This window comes from Triticum aestivum, chromosome 4B (genome assembly GCF_018294505.1).
Source record: "Triticum aestivum cultivar Chinese Spring chromosome 4B, IWGSC CS RefSeq v2.1, whole genome shotgun sequence".
Classification (NCBI taxonomy): Eukaryota; Viridiplantae; Streptophyta; class Magnoliopsida; order Poales; family Poaceae; genus Triticum; species Triticum aestivum.
Window position 1 is genome coordinate 453,803,463 of NC_057804.1, and position 19,174 is coordinate 453,822,636.

Genomic DNA, 19,174 nt, shown 5'->3' on the forward strand with positions numbered 1-19,174 from the left:
GGCTTACAACGCCACTGACGACTCGCCCGTCCGCTCTCGCGGCCGGTTCACACGACTGCGCCGGCTTACAATGAGGAGGACGACTTGCGCGTTTGCGCCGGCTTACAATGCCACGGCCGACTCATCTGTCTGCTCCTACGGGTGACTCATCCGTGATTGGTTTTTAATTTTCGACCTAACATATCAGGTGAAATCCATCCAGTATATTTTTATATTAATCTCATAAAAATGGCAATTACTTTGGCTTGTGATATTTTTTGATGCAGGACAAGTACTTACTGTAAGAGCGATGGTCATGACATGGATATCATGAGTTAGCATCTGACCCACCATAATGCTCAACAAAAATATGTGCAAGTCGCCGCCTCTGCGGCCCAGTTTACATCAACACGACGAGGTTGACCCGTCCGTCCGCGCGGTTTACCGCGCCTGCGGTTGACTCGCCCGTCCGCACCGGCTTACAACGCCACGGCCGGTTCATCTGTGTGTGCCGCCTCGGATGTTGCAGTCGTCTTTACCGTCCGTCTCTCGCGGCCTGGTCTACATCAACACATCGGGCCGCACCAGTCTGCATGAGCTGTTTATTGAGTGTGAGCAAGTCACTGCTTGGGAAGCCCGGTTTTCTTCCAATAAATTGGAGGCAAATTATCATGTATTATCAGCCGCCATCTGCACTGGATGGCTCAATGGGTATGCGCACAAGTCGCTGCCACTACAGCTTGGTTAACTTCAGACAGCCAGTTGGGAGGAACCATTGGCCGAGTTGCTGACACGGCTCATACAGGATCATTTATAACCCGCCGCAGTCACCTCAACCTTCTGTGGATTCACATCACATTATCAACGCCAACAATACACCTCTTATGTTGTGGTCAAGCATGGAGAGTATCAAGCCAACTCCTCGAGTAGTCTTGAGACTAGGGGGCTACAATGGCATGACTCGGCAGAATTGGCCGGTTTCAATGCATTCAAGAACTACGGGTCATTGGAGGGAAAAGTAACCCTGCCCCAGAGATTACTGCTATATCGATGAAAAATTAAAAAGGTCGTCAGAAAAATTCCGGCTCACAATGATGCTTCCGGTTTAAAAATCCGGCTCAAGAGACATTTTTCTCCCACAAAGCGCTGAAGCTCTTAATATCCGGTTTAAAACCGGTTCAAGGGAAATTTATTTACTACAAAGCTTTAAAGCTCTCAAATCCGGTTCAAGGTAAATTTATCTCTCACAAAGTTTTGAAGCTTTCAAATCTGGTTTAAAGTTCCGGTTCAAAAAGAATTAATCTCTCGCAAGTTCAAGTTCTCAGAAAGATTAAAGGGTGCCAAAAAGAACTTGCTGCCATGATGCACAGTTCAAACGTGGGTATCCTGTCTTACGGCTTATCTTATATGGTCACTTGGGGGCTTCCTGCTCATCGGGCATAGCTATTAGTACCCTCTTGATCGGTGCAATGCCAAAACTTATATGGTCACTTGGGGGCGTCCTGTTCAAACATAGGTCGTATTCGAACCAAAGAGAACACAGCTATCGATACCCTTTTGATTAGCAAACTGCTGAACCTACTTGGGGGCTTCTTGATCGTATCCGAATCATAGCTCAACCCCTTTGGGAATCGATGTGGATCGTATTCGAATCAGCGTTGCTAAACAACTCTTAAGGTCATTTGGGGGCTTCTTGTTCAAACATAGGTCGTATTTGAACCAAAGAGAACATAGCTGTCGGTACCCTTTTGATTAGGAAACTGCTGAACCTACTTGGGAGCTTCTTGATCGTATCCGAATCATAGCTCAACCCCTTTGGGAATCGACGTGGATCGTATTCGAATCAGTGTCGATGAACAACTCTTAAGGTCGTTTGGGGGCTTCTTGTTCAAACATAGGTCGTATTTGAACCAAAGAGAACATAGCTGTCGATACCCACTTTGATCGGCAACGCCAACGCCACTGGGGGCTATATGATCGTATTCGAATCTTAGCTTAACCCCTTTGGAACGGTTTACTGATCGTATTCGAATCAGAAGCCTCAAAAATTTTATCTGTTTTTATACAATCGCAAGTATTTGAATTGTCACAAATATCATATGTGTCGGCTCTTACAGAGTTGAGTTATCAACTTCACTGTCCGGGTCACATAAACCGGCGGTATCATTCAAAGGATCATAGGGATCTTGTGATCTACTTGTGTGCAGGATAAGACTACATTTGGGTGGTTACCCGCCCTGGCTTTTGACGTTAAGTCACCAGGGCATATGTTGTTTAAACTCTTTGCAGGATTTGCAGAAATATGACATATAAATGATTAAGTTCAAGCTCATTACCAAAGTTGATGCTTCAAAATGATTATCCGTTCTGGATTTTTCTCAAAGGCTATAGGCCGCCGGGTTATAAAAATTCCGGCTTACAATGGAGGAGTATTAAATCGCTATCGGCCAAGAGCCGCCGGGTATTTAAACTCTAGATTTACTTACCAACAGATGAGGTATTCAAAGTCACTTTGGCGCAATGGCTATTATTTTATTAATGGATATGATTTATTCTACAATGAAAGGAATAGTCCCGAGTCGCTACAGGCTTACGACCCTGCACTTGGGGGCTACATTATTCAAATTGAGATTACATCGAATATGCAAGTCCCATGTCACTGCCAGCATGCACCATGTCACTTGGGGGATAATGCAAAGTCATGTTTATTGGCCTTATTGAAGACCTGACTCATCCCCTTGTAATGAGCCGGCCCTTGGGGGCTACCAATTGCTCCTATCAACAATTCAAGGTACAAAGCTTTTTATTCATTATATTGAAGGGTCCACTGCTCAGTTGGTAAAGCACAAGGCTCTTAGCCGTGTGGACGTGGATTCAAGCCCCATGATGGGGTTACATCATATGATGTTATTTTTCATTGAAGTATATATCAAGTCCCAGCTCAATATTATCTTACTGAGTCGGCCCTTGGGGGATACACATCACTGCTCAAATTTACATCATCATATTTACAAAGTCCGTGCTCATTATTACATAATGACCCGACACTTGGGGGCTAATGCATATTGCTCTTTGCTGAAGACAATTCTAGTATGACCCGGCTACACTACTATGACTATAGCCGACTCATGGGGGCTACACAACTGGATTTTATTTAAAGCCATGGTGATAAGTCCTGGCTTATTCATGCTGATTAAACCGGCCCTTGGGGGCTACAGGTAATATGGATATAAGGGAGAAATATCTTCAAATTCTCAGTTTGAGTAAATCAGATTGACCCGGTGTCTGCAAAAATCATAAACCGGCGTCGACGACAATTATGACTCGGCATCATCTATTTATAACCCGGCAATTTTGGTAATCATAAACCGGTAAGTTTTATATCTTCAAGCCGGCTGAATATAAGTTGAATATTTGAAGACCAATATTTTTGTCAAGTCAGAGCATTGAAAGCTGACTCAAGTGGATTATCTCTTACAATATTTCTCAACAAGAGACCAATGTCAGCAAATTGACTCTGAAGCTGGCCTGTTGACCTGGATTTTTCAAAGGAAGTATCTGGATTTTTTGCATTGGCAAAATTTGATCACTGCTAAAGAGATTTGCTATGAGATTATGGATACATATCAAGAAGAAGATGACAAAGACTTAAGGATGATCAAGTGCCGGCTTACAAAGAATATTTAACCCGAAACACAACCTGACAAATTTATTCTTGTGTTTATATTGTAGGTTAGTTTAACATGGATAAATCCAAATTAAACTGGGGGCTAATGTCGGGGATATACCCTGAGGTATGACCCGGCCGAACTTGGCGACTCACAGGGACCCGACTGGAGCTGAGCTACTCACTGGCGATGTGCCCAGACATGGCGGTTTATATGTAACCCGCCTAGATTTGTGACTCACTGGAGACCCGGCGGGCAGATCAGACGGGTGACAAGGCTCAAGGCCCAGCAGGCCGGCTTATACTCTGGTGGGCCGGCTTAAGAGGAAAGGGATGATGAATATTTACTTTACGAGGAAGCAAGACGCGGGCTTGTATTTAACTTGTAAGAAAAGATAGACTAGTCCTAGTAGGACTCCACATGTAACCCGCCCCTCTAACTTATATAAGGAGGGTCAGGGCTCCCCAAAGAGAGAGAGGCAACAAGAACAACCTCTAGGGCTAGACACAAGAGCCGGCTTACTGGCGACTCTCTCATGATCATAATGAGACCTAGCCACAAACAGCATGTAGGGTTATTACGGGATGATGTTTCCCGGGGGCCAAAGCTGTCTAAATCCTTGTCTTGCGTGTTGTGTCTCTCGTCCCGATCAACCCCTCTCAAGCTACCACATAGATGTGTTGGCCTCGCGACTAAGTCCTAACACTAAGGACAATTGACGTGTTAATTCCACGACACTTATAATAGGAAAAGCGCTCCTGAGGACACATGGGAATATCATCAAGCTAGTTTTCAGCACGCTCATATGATTCGCGTTCGGTACTTTGATAATTTGATATGTGGGTGGACTGGTGCTTGGGTGATGTTCTTACTTGAACAAGCATCCCACTTATGATTAACCTCTATTGCAAGCATCCGCAACTACAACAAAAATATTAAGGTAAACCTAACCATAGCATTAAACATATGGATCCAAATCAGCCCCTTATGAAGCAACGCATAAACTAGGGTTTAAGCTTCTGTCACTCTAGCAACCCATCATCTACTTATTACTTCTCAATGCCTTCCTCTAGGCCCAAATAATGGTGAAGTGTTATGTAGTCGACGTTCACATAACATCACTAGAGGCTAGACAACATACATCTTATCAAAATATCGAACGAATACCAAATTCACATGACTACTAATAGCAAGACTTCTCCCTTGTCCTCAGGAACAAACGTAATTATTCACAAAGCATATTCATGTTCATAATCAGAGGGGTAATAATGTGCATAAAGGATCTGAACATATAATCTTCCACCAATTAAACCAACTAGCATCAACTACAAGGAGTAATCAACATTACTAGCAACCTACTAGCACCAATCCCGGACTTGGAGACAAGAATTGGATACAAGAGATGAACTAGGGTTTGGATATGAGATGGTGCTGATGAAGATGTTGATGGAGATTGCCCTCTCCTGATGAGAGGAGCGTTGGTGATGACGATGGTGATGATTTCCCCCTCCCGGAGGGAAGTGTCCCCGGCAGAACAGCTCTGCCGGAGCCCTAGATTGGTTCTGCCAAGGTTCCGCCTCGTGGCGGCAGAGTCTCGTCCCGAAAGGTTGCCTTCTATTTTTTTTCTCATCGAAAGACTTCATATAGGAGAAGATGGGCGTCGGAGAGCCACCAGGGGGGCCACGAGGTAGGGGGGCGCGCCCAGGGAGGGAGGGCGCCCCCCCCCCCCCACCCTCGTGAGCAGGGTGTGGGCCCCTTGGCCTTCATCTTTGGCAATGATTTTTTTTATTTATTTTAAGGTATTCCGTGGAGTTTCAGGACTTTTGGAGTTGCGCAGAATAGGCCTCCAATATTTGCTCCTTTTCCAGCCCAGAATTCCAGCTGTCGGCATTCTCCCTCTTCATGTAACCCTTGTAAAATAAGAGAGAATAGCCATAAGTATTGTGACATAACGTGAAATAACAGCCCATAATGCAATAAATATTATCATAAAAGCATGATGCAAAATGGACGTATCACTGCACCCCCCGCATTATGCATATTGATATAACCTCGACTATTGTCAGTCCAGATTGGGCCAGTATCTTTATCCTGCCCGTCAGGAAGTGTACTTCTCTGGAATCTTCCTCCTGGGGGCTCCGAGGGCGCCAACTTTGGCGTTTCTTCAGCGGAGCGTTATTAAACTCAGGAAGTCCCGTCCGGATTGGGTCCAAAAGGGGAATGTCATCTACATAAAACCACTCCGAGGGCCAGCCTTCAGATGCCTTCTTTGGAGTGCCGGAAAGGTATCCGGTCTGGGCGATGCGCCATATTTCGGCTCCGCCCACTTGATATATAGAATCCCCCTGATTACGAGGGACAAGGCACAATAACTTCTTCCATAACTCGAAGTGAGCCTCGCAGCCCAGGAATAATTCACAGAGGGCAATGTATCATGTGATGTGCAGCACGGAGGCGGGGGTAAAATTGTGCAACTGGAGGCTGTAGAACTCCAGGAGCCCGCGAAGGAATGGGTGGATTGGAAACTCGACGCCTCTTAGAAAATATGGGATGAGGCATACTCGATCCCCCTGAGATGGGTTAGGGGATCTCTCCGCTTGCGCCCCGCCATTGTAGGTGGCTAGTCCGGCTCGGAGGGGGACCATGTACGCCGGTGGAAGAAACCCTTGGGTCTGCAACTCTACTAAACGGTTGTGGGGGACAGAACATTCTTCCCAATCACCTGGCTTAGAGCTAAGGGAGCGAGAAGAGGAGCTGCAGCGACCGGCCATGATGGAATGGTTTTTTCCGGATGGGCTCTGTTGAAAGCTTGCTTAAGGGAAGAAGGTGAGGTTTGGATCTGAGGATCCCCGTCTCTTCAAACAGATGGTTTGCCTGCAGGGTCGGGGTGGCAAATGTAAAAATGCTCTGGCTCCTCGTATTCGCTCGACACGTGGAGATGGTCATTATTGAAGCACAGAAGCCGAGGAATACAACATTGATGGGAAGCCGGACACTATTCGCTACAACGAGTACTCTGGATTTGGGGGAAGAACCCGCCTTGCAATGCCGAAGACAATCTGCGCGCCAGACTCATCTTCATTGAAGCCTGGTTCAGGGGCTACTGAGGGAGTCCTGGATTAGGGGGTATCCGGACAGCCGGACTATATACTTTGGTCGGACTGTTGGACTATGAAGATGCAAGGCTCAAGATTTCGTCCCGTGTCCGGATGGGACTCTCCTTTGCGTGGAAGGCAAGCTTGGCGATTCGGATGTTAGATCTCCTTCTTTGTAACCGACTCTGTGTAACCCTAGCCTCCTCTGGTGTCTATATAAACCGGAGGGTTTAGTCCGTAGGAGGACAATAATCATAATCATAGGCTAGCTTCTAGGGTTTAGCCTCTACGATCTCGTGGTAGATCAACTCTTGTAATACTCATATCATCAAGATCAATCAAGCAGGAAGTAGGTTAGTACGTCCATAGAGAGGGCCCGAACCTGGGTAAAACATCGTGTCCCCTGCCTCCTATTACCATTAGCCTTAGACGCACAGTTCGGGACCCCCTACCCGAGATCCGCCGGTTTTGACACCGACACCCTACTGGTCAGATTTGGGGATTATGAAGTTGCACTCACATACATGATTGTCATGAGCTGAAATTTAGAGGATGTGAGTTATTTGATCATATGAAGCTGCTGTAAAAGTTTCATGCCATTTGGAAATACCAAAATGGTACTTGCTTCACAGAGCTTCATCCTTACCAGAAACTTGGAAACATTGCATAAGGAAAATGGCTAAATGAAATGAGCCAAAACTTGGTGGAAGGAGCGAATATAATAGGAGAATGTCCTGGTAAATTTTCAGCTTAATTGAAGCAATATAACATATAGTTGCTTCACAAACTAAAAATCTGACCAGAAACCAAGATTTGAAGTTGAGCTCGCATGGAAGGGTTACATGAGCTCAAATTTGGTGGAGAGTCATGATTTGGTCATATGAAGGATCCTGCAAAAGTTCAACTCATTTGGATTAACCTAGCTAGTACTTCCTTCACAATGGCTTCCCACAGACAGGAACTTTGAAAAATTGCTCAGGAATATCTACTAGGCAAATTGAGTTTAATTTTGGTAGGAGGTAATGATAAGGACAGGAAAAGGTGTCCAAAAAGTTTGGAGGCAATCAGGCAAAGATAAATAGCACTTGCTTCACACAGTGCCATTTAGGGAAGAATAGGAAAAGAATTATTGGGGGATTATTTTTTAACATGGCAATGAAATTTTTTGCCATAATTGAGGAAGATATGACTCAAACAATTTATGAGAATTATTTAGGAATTTTTAGAATGACAGAAGTATAGGTTGCTTCACAACCTAAGGCAAATAGGATAATTCCTTTAATAGAAAAGGAATATTTCTAATAAAATAATATTGGGATTTGAGCTAGGATGAAAATGACATGATCTAGGGATGGTTTTGGAGATGACAAGCCACTATGAAACCGAGGAAGACATGATCTTCCCAAGTTTCAGGACCACATAGCCACAGAAAAAACAAATTCAAATCAAGAAATCCAAGAAAATCAAAAGAAAAAGAAAAGGGCAAAATCCAGGATGTTACAACCTCCTTCTCCTCCTTAGGGAGCACGCCACCTCTGCTTGGTTTTTTTTGCTGGAAGCGCCAGGAGCAGGAGCTGGAAGCAGCATCCTTTTTTGCTGCAACCGGCCATCGCCGGAGCTGGGAACCAACACTGTGTTTGCTGGAACTGGCCGGAGCGGAAGCTGGAACTAGCATATAATTTTGCTTCAAAGCCCGCGGCCATGGCGCTGGTACAGGTGCGACGGCGTTGTGCGATGCCGCAAGTCACAAGTTGGAGCGGCGCCTAGGCTCACTGGATGTTGCAACTGGCGATCAAGTTTGTTGGAACCGGCGGGGAGCTTTGCTGGAACCTACACGTAAAAATACTATCACCAAGTTCATCCTGCTGGACTAGCGACACTTTGCTACAACTGCAGCCTGTTTTTGCTACCACCGGCGACTTTTTTTGCTACATGCATGCATGACGGTGTTGGTCAGCGGCGACGATGCATTTTATTTTTGCTGCAACCATTTTGAAATTTGCTGAAACCAGCATACAAAATAGCTGGAACGGGCTTTTCTTCCTTCAACGGTAACCATGGTGACCATGGGGTGAGCTGATTTGCTGCAACCGGCAAACCGAAAAGCTAGCACCGTTGAGCTGATTTGCTACGATGGCGAACAACGGTGCGCAAAGCGAGCACCCGTGCAGGGAGCATCAACGGCGAGGACGGCGGCCCCAATGCTGCAACCATTGCAGGGCGGAGGCTGCGAGCAGCCATGGGCGAGCTACATGCTCGTAACGGTGTTGCGCGCGGGGGTGGGTGGGGGGTGGGGAGTGGGGGATGGAAACGGCGGGGCAGCGACGAGACGGATGGCGGGGGTAGGGGGGAAATCAGACGGGCAAAGATGGTTTGATCTGGAGGCTCGCGCGTGACCGGCCAAAAGTTTCGGCCGGCGATCGCCATACGCATTCCTTCCCTCCAGGCGAGCGCGTGACGCTGCAGCACCGTGTTGCTTTGCCAATGGACACAGGGAAAAATAAGGCAGAAAAAAAAATGCCGACAAATAAAAAGAGCGGAAAGTGTCCCTGGAGTGGGTCGCACATGCTGGATTTCATGGACCTGCACAGCATCAGCATGGGACGGCGAAAACTAAACAAAGCATAAAGAGCAAGAATCTTTTAGTTGAGCAACAGCCACGACAGACTGAAGAAGGGAGCAACTGAATACCAGCGATAAATCCACGTTCTGGGAAAAAGATAGCATAGCACCACGAAACAAGAGCATCGAGTTATTCAGCACTCTAGCAGCAGCTTGGGATACAGAAGCAAGAACTGAAAATAGCTGGAGGATACCTTGAAAGAAGTAAAGAAACACGACGGAGATTAGATACAGAGGCCCTAGGTATCTATCTAGGGGTGTGAGAGTATACTACAACAAGGTTTGCTCGGCTCCAATGAGCGAGGGGCAATAACGGTGGCGCGCCTTTGCTCGCTTCAGTGCTTATAGTCGTCACTAGATGGTCTAAGGATCTAGATTTAAATTTTACGTCTACTATTCTTTGTACTGCCCTAACAGATGATGAATAGATCAGAAGTTTTTCCCGCAAAAAGAATAGCCTGCACGAGCAAGCTAAGCCAACCATTTGATTAAAACATGTGAACCACAGTTAGAGCGGCAGAAATCTGCAACAGCCATCCGAAAATGATTCAGAAATTTGGGTCACTGAGTGGACTCACCTGTCATGCGAATGATGTAGAGAAATGATGGGAGCAACCACTACCACTGTGACCAAGATTAGAGAAGAAGCTTCTAGTTAAGATCGGCCAAGAAAAGCAGTTGAAAAGAAACAACATAGATATTGGTGTTTCGTTATGCCCCTGGAACCACACCTTCAAAAATACTACATACCTGAAACCTAAAATGCACAAAAATAGTACGACAGCGCAACCAAAACTGTTTGGTCTGAACAACACATCCGGCTCAGAAATACTTCAAAGCCTTGGTGGCATTGATTTGGGACGTGGTTACAGGAGTGTATTTGGAGTTCACATGCTTTTGCTCCCATACACTTGGAACGAAGAATAGCTGACAGCTTAGGGTTGGAACACATTTGGCGAACTCCAAAAAGAACAGCACCTTAGTTTACAAGAGGGCGGGCAGGAGAGCTAACTAGGCATCTTCACAACTACAAAGGGCATACACAGATTCATGCTCAACAACTCAACGCCGATGCTTGAACAATCAAGCATCAGCTTCCAGCTTCTTAGAATTCAAGTTAAAGCACATGCACTTGTCTATAAGAGCCTCCGACTCGTTGCTGTATTCTTTGAACCTGTACTCGTCCAACTTGAAGGCTGATGGAACCTTCCCTTCACTGTAGCACCGGTTACACAAGCTAAAGGAGTGTTTTGTTTCCATGAACCGTGAACCGATGATAGGATATCTGCATATGGAGCAGGTGTGGCTGCCGTGGCGAACATGATCACTGCCTTCAAGCTTCACCAGTGTGGTTAGAATTCCAAACCCCCAATCAGGATCATTGAACATCTCGAGGAACTCTATGTACGATACCATGGTAGGGTCAGACTCCCCATGCATTTCAAGCATATCACTAGCCCCATGGGTTGGTATGTAAACGGCACGGAGAAGTTTAATGTAACTTAGCGCGTCACTCCTCCTGATCTGGCCCCTGCCACCTTCGCTTGCAGGACGCCAAAGAAGTGCATCGAAGACGACACGCTTGCGCCTATCCACAGGACCAGAACAGATTGGAGCAATAATAGCAAAGAACATCCCAAGATCAACGCGGCCAGAGCCAGACGCATCAAGGACCGAGAGAATTCTTTCGTTCATTGCTTTGACAGCACCCTGGAAGGTATCTGGCTTGAGGAAAGATAGGAGCCTGCGAAGAATAACCTCAAGAGCTGCTTTCCTGATCGACTTCTCTGGGATGCCAGTGCCTGAGTAGGATACGGGGACATCAGTCTCATTCATCTCTTTCCTCAGAAGCTCAGCATCACAGTGGCCAAGCTTTGTTGTCCTCTCGAAGGCCCTTATATCAAGGGCATTGGCCAAATCCTGCCGCAATGTGGTCTTACTTCCAACCCTCTTGAACTTGGATGCTTCTACAATAACAAAGGCTTCCTCTCCTTGAGCATCATGTTTTCCTTTTGAAGGCTTTGGCTTCTTTTTCTGCAGTGTCTTCAGATGTGAGATGGCATCATACACCTCCACCCTTTGTGTCATCTTAAATGCCTCCTTGAGTGCCTTCTTGGCCTCCTCAGACTCTCCCTGCCCAAGCAAAGCGACTGCCTTGTTTAGCTGAGCACGCCAATGGTTTGGTCGGATGCTCAGCACACGAGTATACATCTCCGCGGCTCGCACAAATCGGCATGCGTCCATGTTCAATCCACCAAGATTGTATAAGGCATCAACATGCCCAGGTTTAAGATCAATTGCTTTCTGGAACTCCTGAACTGCACGGTCATCGTCCCCTACTGCATGCAAGGCTGACCCAAGATCACAGTGCGCATCAGCATAGTCTGGCTTCAGGAAGATGGCCTCCTCCAGTGCCTTCTCGGCTGCACGGTATTCCCCAACACCAAAGAGTGCACTCCCAAGGAGCTTCAGCGCGCGGGCATGGGATGGGCACAGTATGGCAGCCTCTCGATAGTGCTCGCACGCACCAAGCACCATCCCCTCAGCCTCCATTGCAATACCAAGGTTGACATGGATCTGTGGGAGAATGTCCGCGGACTGGGAGTTACCTGCCTCTGCCGCCTCGAGGGCAAGGAGGAACTCCTCCTTGGCCTCGGCGTGGCGGCCCAGGGCGTAGAGGCAGTTACCAGCGCGGAAGTGCGGGCGGACGTCGGTGGGCTGAAGCTCGCAGCCACGGCGGAAGCTGGCAAGGGCGTCTCGGAAGAGGCGGTGCTCGGAGAGCGCCCGGCCGATGACCATGTGGTTGTCGAAGGCCTCCTCGCGAGAGCGGGAGGCGTCCGCGCGCGTGCGGAGAACAGCGAGCTCCTTGACGAAGGTGAGGTAGTCCCGGCTCGTCTCGTCCCACGGCGCGGACGCCAAACCCGAATCGGCGGAGGCGGAGATCTCCCTGGACCAGCCGGCCTCAGAGAAGGAGTCGAGATTGCTGCCGCCCCCGCTGGTGTCGATGGAGGAGGTCTTCCGCAGCTGCTTGGAGCGGAGGCGCTTGACGAGTATCTCCAGGTCGTCGAGGAGCGCCCAGGAGGAATCGAACGCAATCCCGTGGCTGGGCGAGGTCGCCCAGGCCGGCGCGGCGACGGCGGCGCGGGAGCTGGACGAGGGGCCCGTGCCGCCGATGCCGAGCGGCTTGAGGTGGTCGTCGAGCAGCGACGCGGCGACGGCGGCGCCGGAGGTTGGGGAGGGCGACGAGGCGGCGTCCCCGGGGCCGATCTCGGGGGAGGAAGCGTCGGAGTCGACGGCGGGCAGGGAGAGCGCGAGGAAGTCGCGGTCGACGTCCCCTGCGCCGTCGTCGTAGGTCCGGAGCAGGCCGGTGAGGGACAGGCCCTGGCCCCCCGGCAGGATGAACTCGGCGTAGGTGCGGAAGACCTCGTCGAGGATGGCGGAGATCTGGTCGTCGCTGAACTTGACCCGCGGGTTGACGGCGACGACGAGCTTGGCCATCTCGGCCCGGTCGAGCCCGCCGTCCCCGTTGGCGTCGAAGCGCTCGAAGATCCTGCGCACCTTCTCGGCCCGCGCGCCCCTCCCCGCCGACGCCGCCGACGCGGACAGCGCCATCGCGGGAAGCCGCGCGCTGGGTGGGGGGGCAGAGCGGCGATGGACGGCGAATTTGGCACGCGCGGGGGCGGGGGCGGGCGCGGGCGGGGGATTTGAGGGGAGGGGGGAGGCGGGGGTGGGGTGGGACCAGGGTGGAGCGGCGGTTGTGGTGCGGCGTGGGCGTGGGCGTGGTGTGGTGGAGGTGGAAGGAAGGGAGAGAAAGGGAGGAGACGATGGTTGGAAGGGGGGAGGTGGCAGCCTGGCTTGTGGCTGGGCTAGCTGGAGGGCTGAATTCGCGAGGGCGCGTGCTGGTTCCCTCGCAATCACATGGGCATGGTGGATAGGGCGCTCCGCCCGCCCCGCCCCTCACTCCGTCCGTCCGGCCGGCACTGGTCAAGATTGCAAGGCTTTGGAGCCGCATGTATATGTGGGCGCGCACGTTGAGGCGTTGGAGACCCCGTCACGCTCGGTCGCGCGCCCTCGCTGTCTCGCACCGTTATGTTTTGCGGTTGCAGTGGCCTGCTGCTGCTGGTGGCGGTCCTCGGCCAGTCATGCTGCTGGTACCGCGGTCAGCAGGAGTGAACTGGTTGGTAGGTCCGCCCCCGGCAGCCTTCTTGTCGTCGGGGACCGTCAATTTGGGTTTAGATCCTTCAAAGCAAGAACGCCAATGTTTCGAGGTTTACAGTTTTACTAACAGCATCTCCACTCCCCCCCCCCCCCACCCACCCACCCCCAACAGGCCCCTGGACACCTTTTTAGCACCGGCGGTGAAAAAACGGCCCAGTCACGCCTCTGGGTCATTGTTTATCGCCGGTTTGGGTCGAAATAACAACCGATGAAACCGAGCCGAACCTAGCCCTCCGGGGACGCCTGGGGGCACCGGCTGAACAGAAAAGGCGCGTGGGCCAGTGTTGTCAGCGACACGGGCCTATTTCCTGCCATTTTTCTCCCCCTTCCCTCCATTTCCCCAATGCTTCCCCCACTTCTCCCCCGCCGCTCCCGCCATTCTCCTCATCATCAAATTCGGCTGCCATGCCGCCGAAGAAGTATGTGGCCCCTGCGTCGCCGCCGCTGATTCCACCCAGCCGAAGCAGAGGAAGGCGAGGGCGCCGATGGCAAGGCCACCCGGCATGTCGAACGTTGCGTGGAGTGCGGATGTTCAGCGCCGGAAGGCGGTCACCGCCGGAAGGCGGTCACCGCCGACAGGCGGAACAGGCTCATCGTCAAGAGGGCCAGGGACGCGGCGGCGGCGGCGGAGCAGGGAGAGGCGTCTCGCGCGGGGATGAACCTTCCGCCCGTCCACTGCTCACAAGCCGCGTGGAGCCGCAGAGTCGGTCGATGTGGGTACGCCCCCGTCGCAATGGGCTCCGCACCCTCGCCTGGCTACTCCGACGGTGACGCGCATGGCGGTTTCAACCCCAACATCACCTTCTCGCATGACGCACCGCCGCGTGCCTCCCCTCCGGCCTGAACCCCGACCAGCGCACTCCCTCCCCTGCGTTCACCGCCGACCTCCCACCCAATACAGCTATTCGTCACCGGCGTACTCAGCCTCGCCTACGTCGCCTCTGCGCCGGGGCACCCTGCCATTCGTGCACGGCTCGCCGCCATAGTTCCGCAATATCGACACCACCGACGCCAACATGGGCGTGATCATCACGAGCGACTCGGTCGCGGTCGCTTCCTGCCCCGAGTTCCACGTACGAGACGAAACGATGGACATCGTCGTCGACATGGACGACGAGCTCGACGACGCCGAGAAGGTGGAGGAGGAAGAACAAGCGGAGGAGGAGGAGGAGGCGGAGCCGACGACGGCGACGAAAGGGTTAAAGAAGAAGCGGGGGGCCAATGCCAGGCTGGGCGAGCCTCGCGTCAAGTGGACGTCCAAGTAGGACGAGTGTCTCGCCGAAGCATGGAAGACCGTCAGCATCGACCTAATCACTAGCTCGAATCAGAACGTCGACACGTACTGGAGAAGGATCAAGACGGTGTTCGATGAGCGCAAGTTGTTCGCCCCCTACTTCACCAACATCCACATGGAGTGTGATACGTCCATTTTGCATCATGTTTTCCTGGTGTTATTTATAATGTTTTTATGCATAATAATGCTTTTTGGCATAATTCTAATGTCTTTTCTCTCATAATATGCAAGGTTCACACAAAGAGGGAGAATACCGGCAGCTGGAATTCTGGACCTGAAAAACTACGTCATAGTTACCTGTTCTGCACATCTCCAAATGAGCTAAAAATTTACGGAGAATTATTTTGCAATATATAAAAAATACTGGAGAAAATAACTATCAGAGGGGACCCACCAGGTGGGCACAACCCACCTGGGCACGCCAGGCACCCCAGGCGCGCCCTGGTGGGTTGTGCTCAGCCAAGCCCACCTCTGGTGCCCATCTTCTGGTATATAGGTAATTTTGACATAGAAAAAAAAATCAGATGGGGACTTTCAAGATGAACCGCCGCCGTCTCGAGGCGGAGCTTGGGCAGGAGCACTTTTGCCCTCCGGCGAAGAGATTTCGTCGGGGGAACTTCCCTCCCGGAGGGGGAAATCATCGCCATCGTCATCACCAACAACTCTCCCATGTTTGGGAGGGCAATCTCCATCAACATCTTGAACGACACCATCTCCTCTCAAACCCGAGTTCATCTCTTGTGTTCAATGTTTGTACCAAAACCTTAGGTTGGTACTTGTGGGTGACTAGTAGTGTTGATTACATCTTGTAGTTGATTACTATATGGTTTATTTGGTGTAAGATTATATCTTTAGATCCATTATGCTATTTAATACCCCTCTGATCTTGAGCATGATTATTATTTGTGAGTAGTTACTTTTGTTCTTGAGGTCACGGGAGAAGTCATGTTGTAAGTAATCATGTGAACTTGATATGTGTTCGATATTTTGATGATATGTATGTTGTGATTCCCTTAGTGGTGTCATGTGAATGTCGACTACATGGCACTTCACCATATTTGGGCCTAAGGGAATGCATTGTGGAGTGGTTATTAGACGATGGGTTGCTATAGTGACAGAAGCTTATGTTGGGGAACGTAGCATGCAATTTCAAAAAAAATCCTAAGCTCACGCAAGATCTATCTAGGAGATGCATAGCAACGAGAGGGGGAGAGTGTGTTTACGTACCCTCATAGACCGTAAGAGGAAGCGTTTGACAATGCGGTTGATGTAGTCGAACTTCTTCTAGCTCCGACCAATCAAGTACCGAACGTACGGCACCTTCGAGTTCTGCACACGTTCATCTCGATGACGTCCCTCACCCTCTTGATCCAACAAGATGTCGAGGAAGTAGATGAGTTCCGTCAGCACGACGGCGTGGTAATGGTGATGGTGAAGTGATCCGCGCAGGGCTTCGCCTAAGCACCGCGAGAATATGACCGTGGATGTAAACTATGGAGGGGGGCGCCACACACGGCTAACAATTGATGTTGTGTGTTCTAGGTGCCCCCCATGTATATATAGGTGGGGGAGAGGGGAGGCAGCCAGGGGCACCCCAAGTAGGCGGAATCCTACTTGGGGTCTCTACCTAATTCAGCCCCCTTTCCTTATTTGTCGGAGAGGAAGGAAAGAGGAGGGAGGAGGGAAGGAAGGGGGAGGCCGAATCCTCCCCTTTCCTTTTCCCTCCCCCTCTTTCCTTCTCCTCCTGGTTCGGCCCATATGGGGGCGCACCATCCCCTGGTGGCTGGTGTGTTTCCCCTCTTGACCCAATAGGCCCATATCTTTTGTCGGAGGTGCCCGGAACCCCTTCCAATGACCCGATACGTACCCGATACCCTCCGGAACACTTCCGGTGTCCGAACACTATCATCCTATATTTCAATATGTACCTCTCGACCATTTTGAGACTCCTCGTCAGGTCCGTGATCTCATCTGGGACTCCGAACAACATTTGGTCACCAAATCACATAACTCATATAATACAATATCATCATTGAAAGTTAAGCGTGCGGATCCTACGGGTTCGAGAACTATGTAGACATGACCGAGACACCTCTCCAGTCAATAACCAATAGCGGAACCTGGATGCTCATATTGGCTCCGACATATTCTATGAAGATCTTTATCGGTCGAACCATTATGACAACATATGTTATTCCCTTTGTCATCGGTATGTTACTTGCCCGAGATTCGATCGTCGGTATCTTCATACTTAGTTCAATCTCGTTACCGGCAAGTCTCTTTACTCATTCCGTAATACATCATCCTGCAACTAACTCATCGGTCACTTTGCTTGCAAGGCTTCTTATGATGTGTATTACCGAGAGGGCCCAGAGATACCTCTCCGATACTCGGAGTGACAAATCCTAATCTCGATCTATGCCAACCCAACAAACACCTTCGGAGATACCTGTAGAGCATCTTTATAATCACCCAGTTAAGTTGTGATGTTTGATAGCACACAAGGCATTCCTCGTATCCGGGAGTTGCATAATCTCATAGTCGAACGAATATGTATTTGACATGAAGAAAGCAATAACAATAAAACTGAACGATCATAATGTTAAGCTAACGAATGGGTCTTGTCCATCACATCATTCTCCTAATGATGTGATCCCGTTTATCAAATGACAACACATGTCTATGGTTAGGAAACTTAACCATCTTTGATTAACGAGCTAGTCTAGTAGAGGCTTACTAGGGACACGGTATTTTGTCTATGTATCCACACATGTATCAAGTTTCTGGTTAATACAATTCTAGCATGAATAACAAACATTTATCATGATATAAGGAAATATAAAATAACAACTTTATTATTGCCTCTAGGGCATATTTCCTTCAGCTTAAACCCTAGTTTATGTGCTACTTTGTAAGGGACCGATTTGGATCCAAAAGTTTAATGCTATGGTTAGATTTTATCTTAATACTTTTCTCGTAGTTGCGGATGCTTGCGAGGGGTTAATCATAAGTATGAGGTTTGTTCAAGTAAGAACAACACCTAAGCACCCTTCCACCCACATATCAAATTACCAAAGTAGCGAACACGAATCGAACCAACATGATGAAAGTGATATGGTGAAATTCCCGTGTACCCTCAAGAACGATTTGCTTATCATAAGAGACCATTTTGGCATGTGCTTTGTCACAAAAGGATTGGTTTACCTTGCTGCACTTTATTTACCATTACCGTTACTTGCTCATTATAAATTATCGTACTATCAAACTACTTGTTACCGACTATTTCAGTGCTTGCAGAAAATACCTTGCTGAAACCACTTGTCATTTCGTTCTGCTCCTCGTTGGGTTCGACACTCTTACTTATCAAAAGGACTATGATTGATCCCCTATACTTGTGGGTCATCAAGGCTCCTTTTTGGCGCCATTGCCGAGGAGTGAAGCGCTCTTGGTAAAGAAAAAATATTACTATGTGCTGAAATTTATTGTCACTTGTTACTATGGAGAATCATCCTTTGAGGGGTTTGTTCGGGGTATATTCACCTCGAAAGGAAGCACAATTAATTGCCCTCAACCTACTGCACCTACTGAAAATATTGGTTATGAAATTCCTTCGGGTATGATAGAACAACTGCTAGCTAATCCTTATGCAGGAGATGGAACTGACATCCTGATATGCATTTGATATATGTGCATGAAATTTGTGGATTATTTAAGCTTGCAGGTTTATCCGGAGATGAAGCTAAGAAGAAGGTTTTCCCTTTATCTTTGAAGTTAAAAGCATTGACATGGTATAGGCTATATGATGATATTGGATCTTGGAACTGGAATCGATTGAAATTGGATTTCACCCAAAAAAATATCCTATGCTTCTAATTCATCGTGATCGGAATTATATATATATATATATATATATATAATTTTTTGCCTCGTGAAGGAGAAAGTATCGCTCTAGCTTGGGGGAGGCTTAAGTCAATGTTATATTCATGCCCCAATCATGAGCTCTCTAGAAATTATCATTCAGATTTTTTATGCTCGGCTTTCCCGTGATGATCAATCCATGCTCGATATTTCTTGTACTAGTTCTTTTATGAAGAAGACTATTGAATTCAGGTGGGATCTTTTAGAAAGAATTAAACGCAACTCTAAAGATTGGGAACTCGGCGAAGGTAAAGAGTCAGGTATTAAGCTTGAATTTGATTGTGTTAAATCTTTTATGAATACTGATACGTCTCCAACGTATCTATAATTTTTGATTGTTTCATGTTGTTATATTATCATTCTTGGATGTTTTACAATCA

At 48.7% G+C, this 19,174-nt stretch overlaps 1 protein-coding gene across 1 annotated transcript; it reads right to left on the reverse strand.

Annotated features, from left to right (window-relative positions):
- Positions 1-10,193: 10,193 nt before the first annotated feature.
- Positions 10,194-13,348, reverse strand: LOC123092672 (uncharacterized TPR repeat-containing protein At1g05150). The gene has a single exon (XM_044514492.1). The coding sequence runs from the start codon at positions 12,974-12,976 to the stop codon at positions 10,448-10,450; it is 2,529 nt and encodes an 842-aa protein (XP_044370427.1). The 5' UTR covers positions 12,977-13,348; the 3' UTR covers positions 10,194-10,447.
- Positions 13,349-19,174: the final 5,826 nt, after the last annotated feature.

Bases quoted from the DNA above. Each gene is read 5' to 3' on its own strand.
- LOC123092672 (XM_044514492.1), bottom strand. From the start codon at position 12,976: ATGGCGCTGTCCGCGTCGGCGGCGTCGGCGGGGAGGGGCGCGCGGGCC.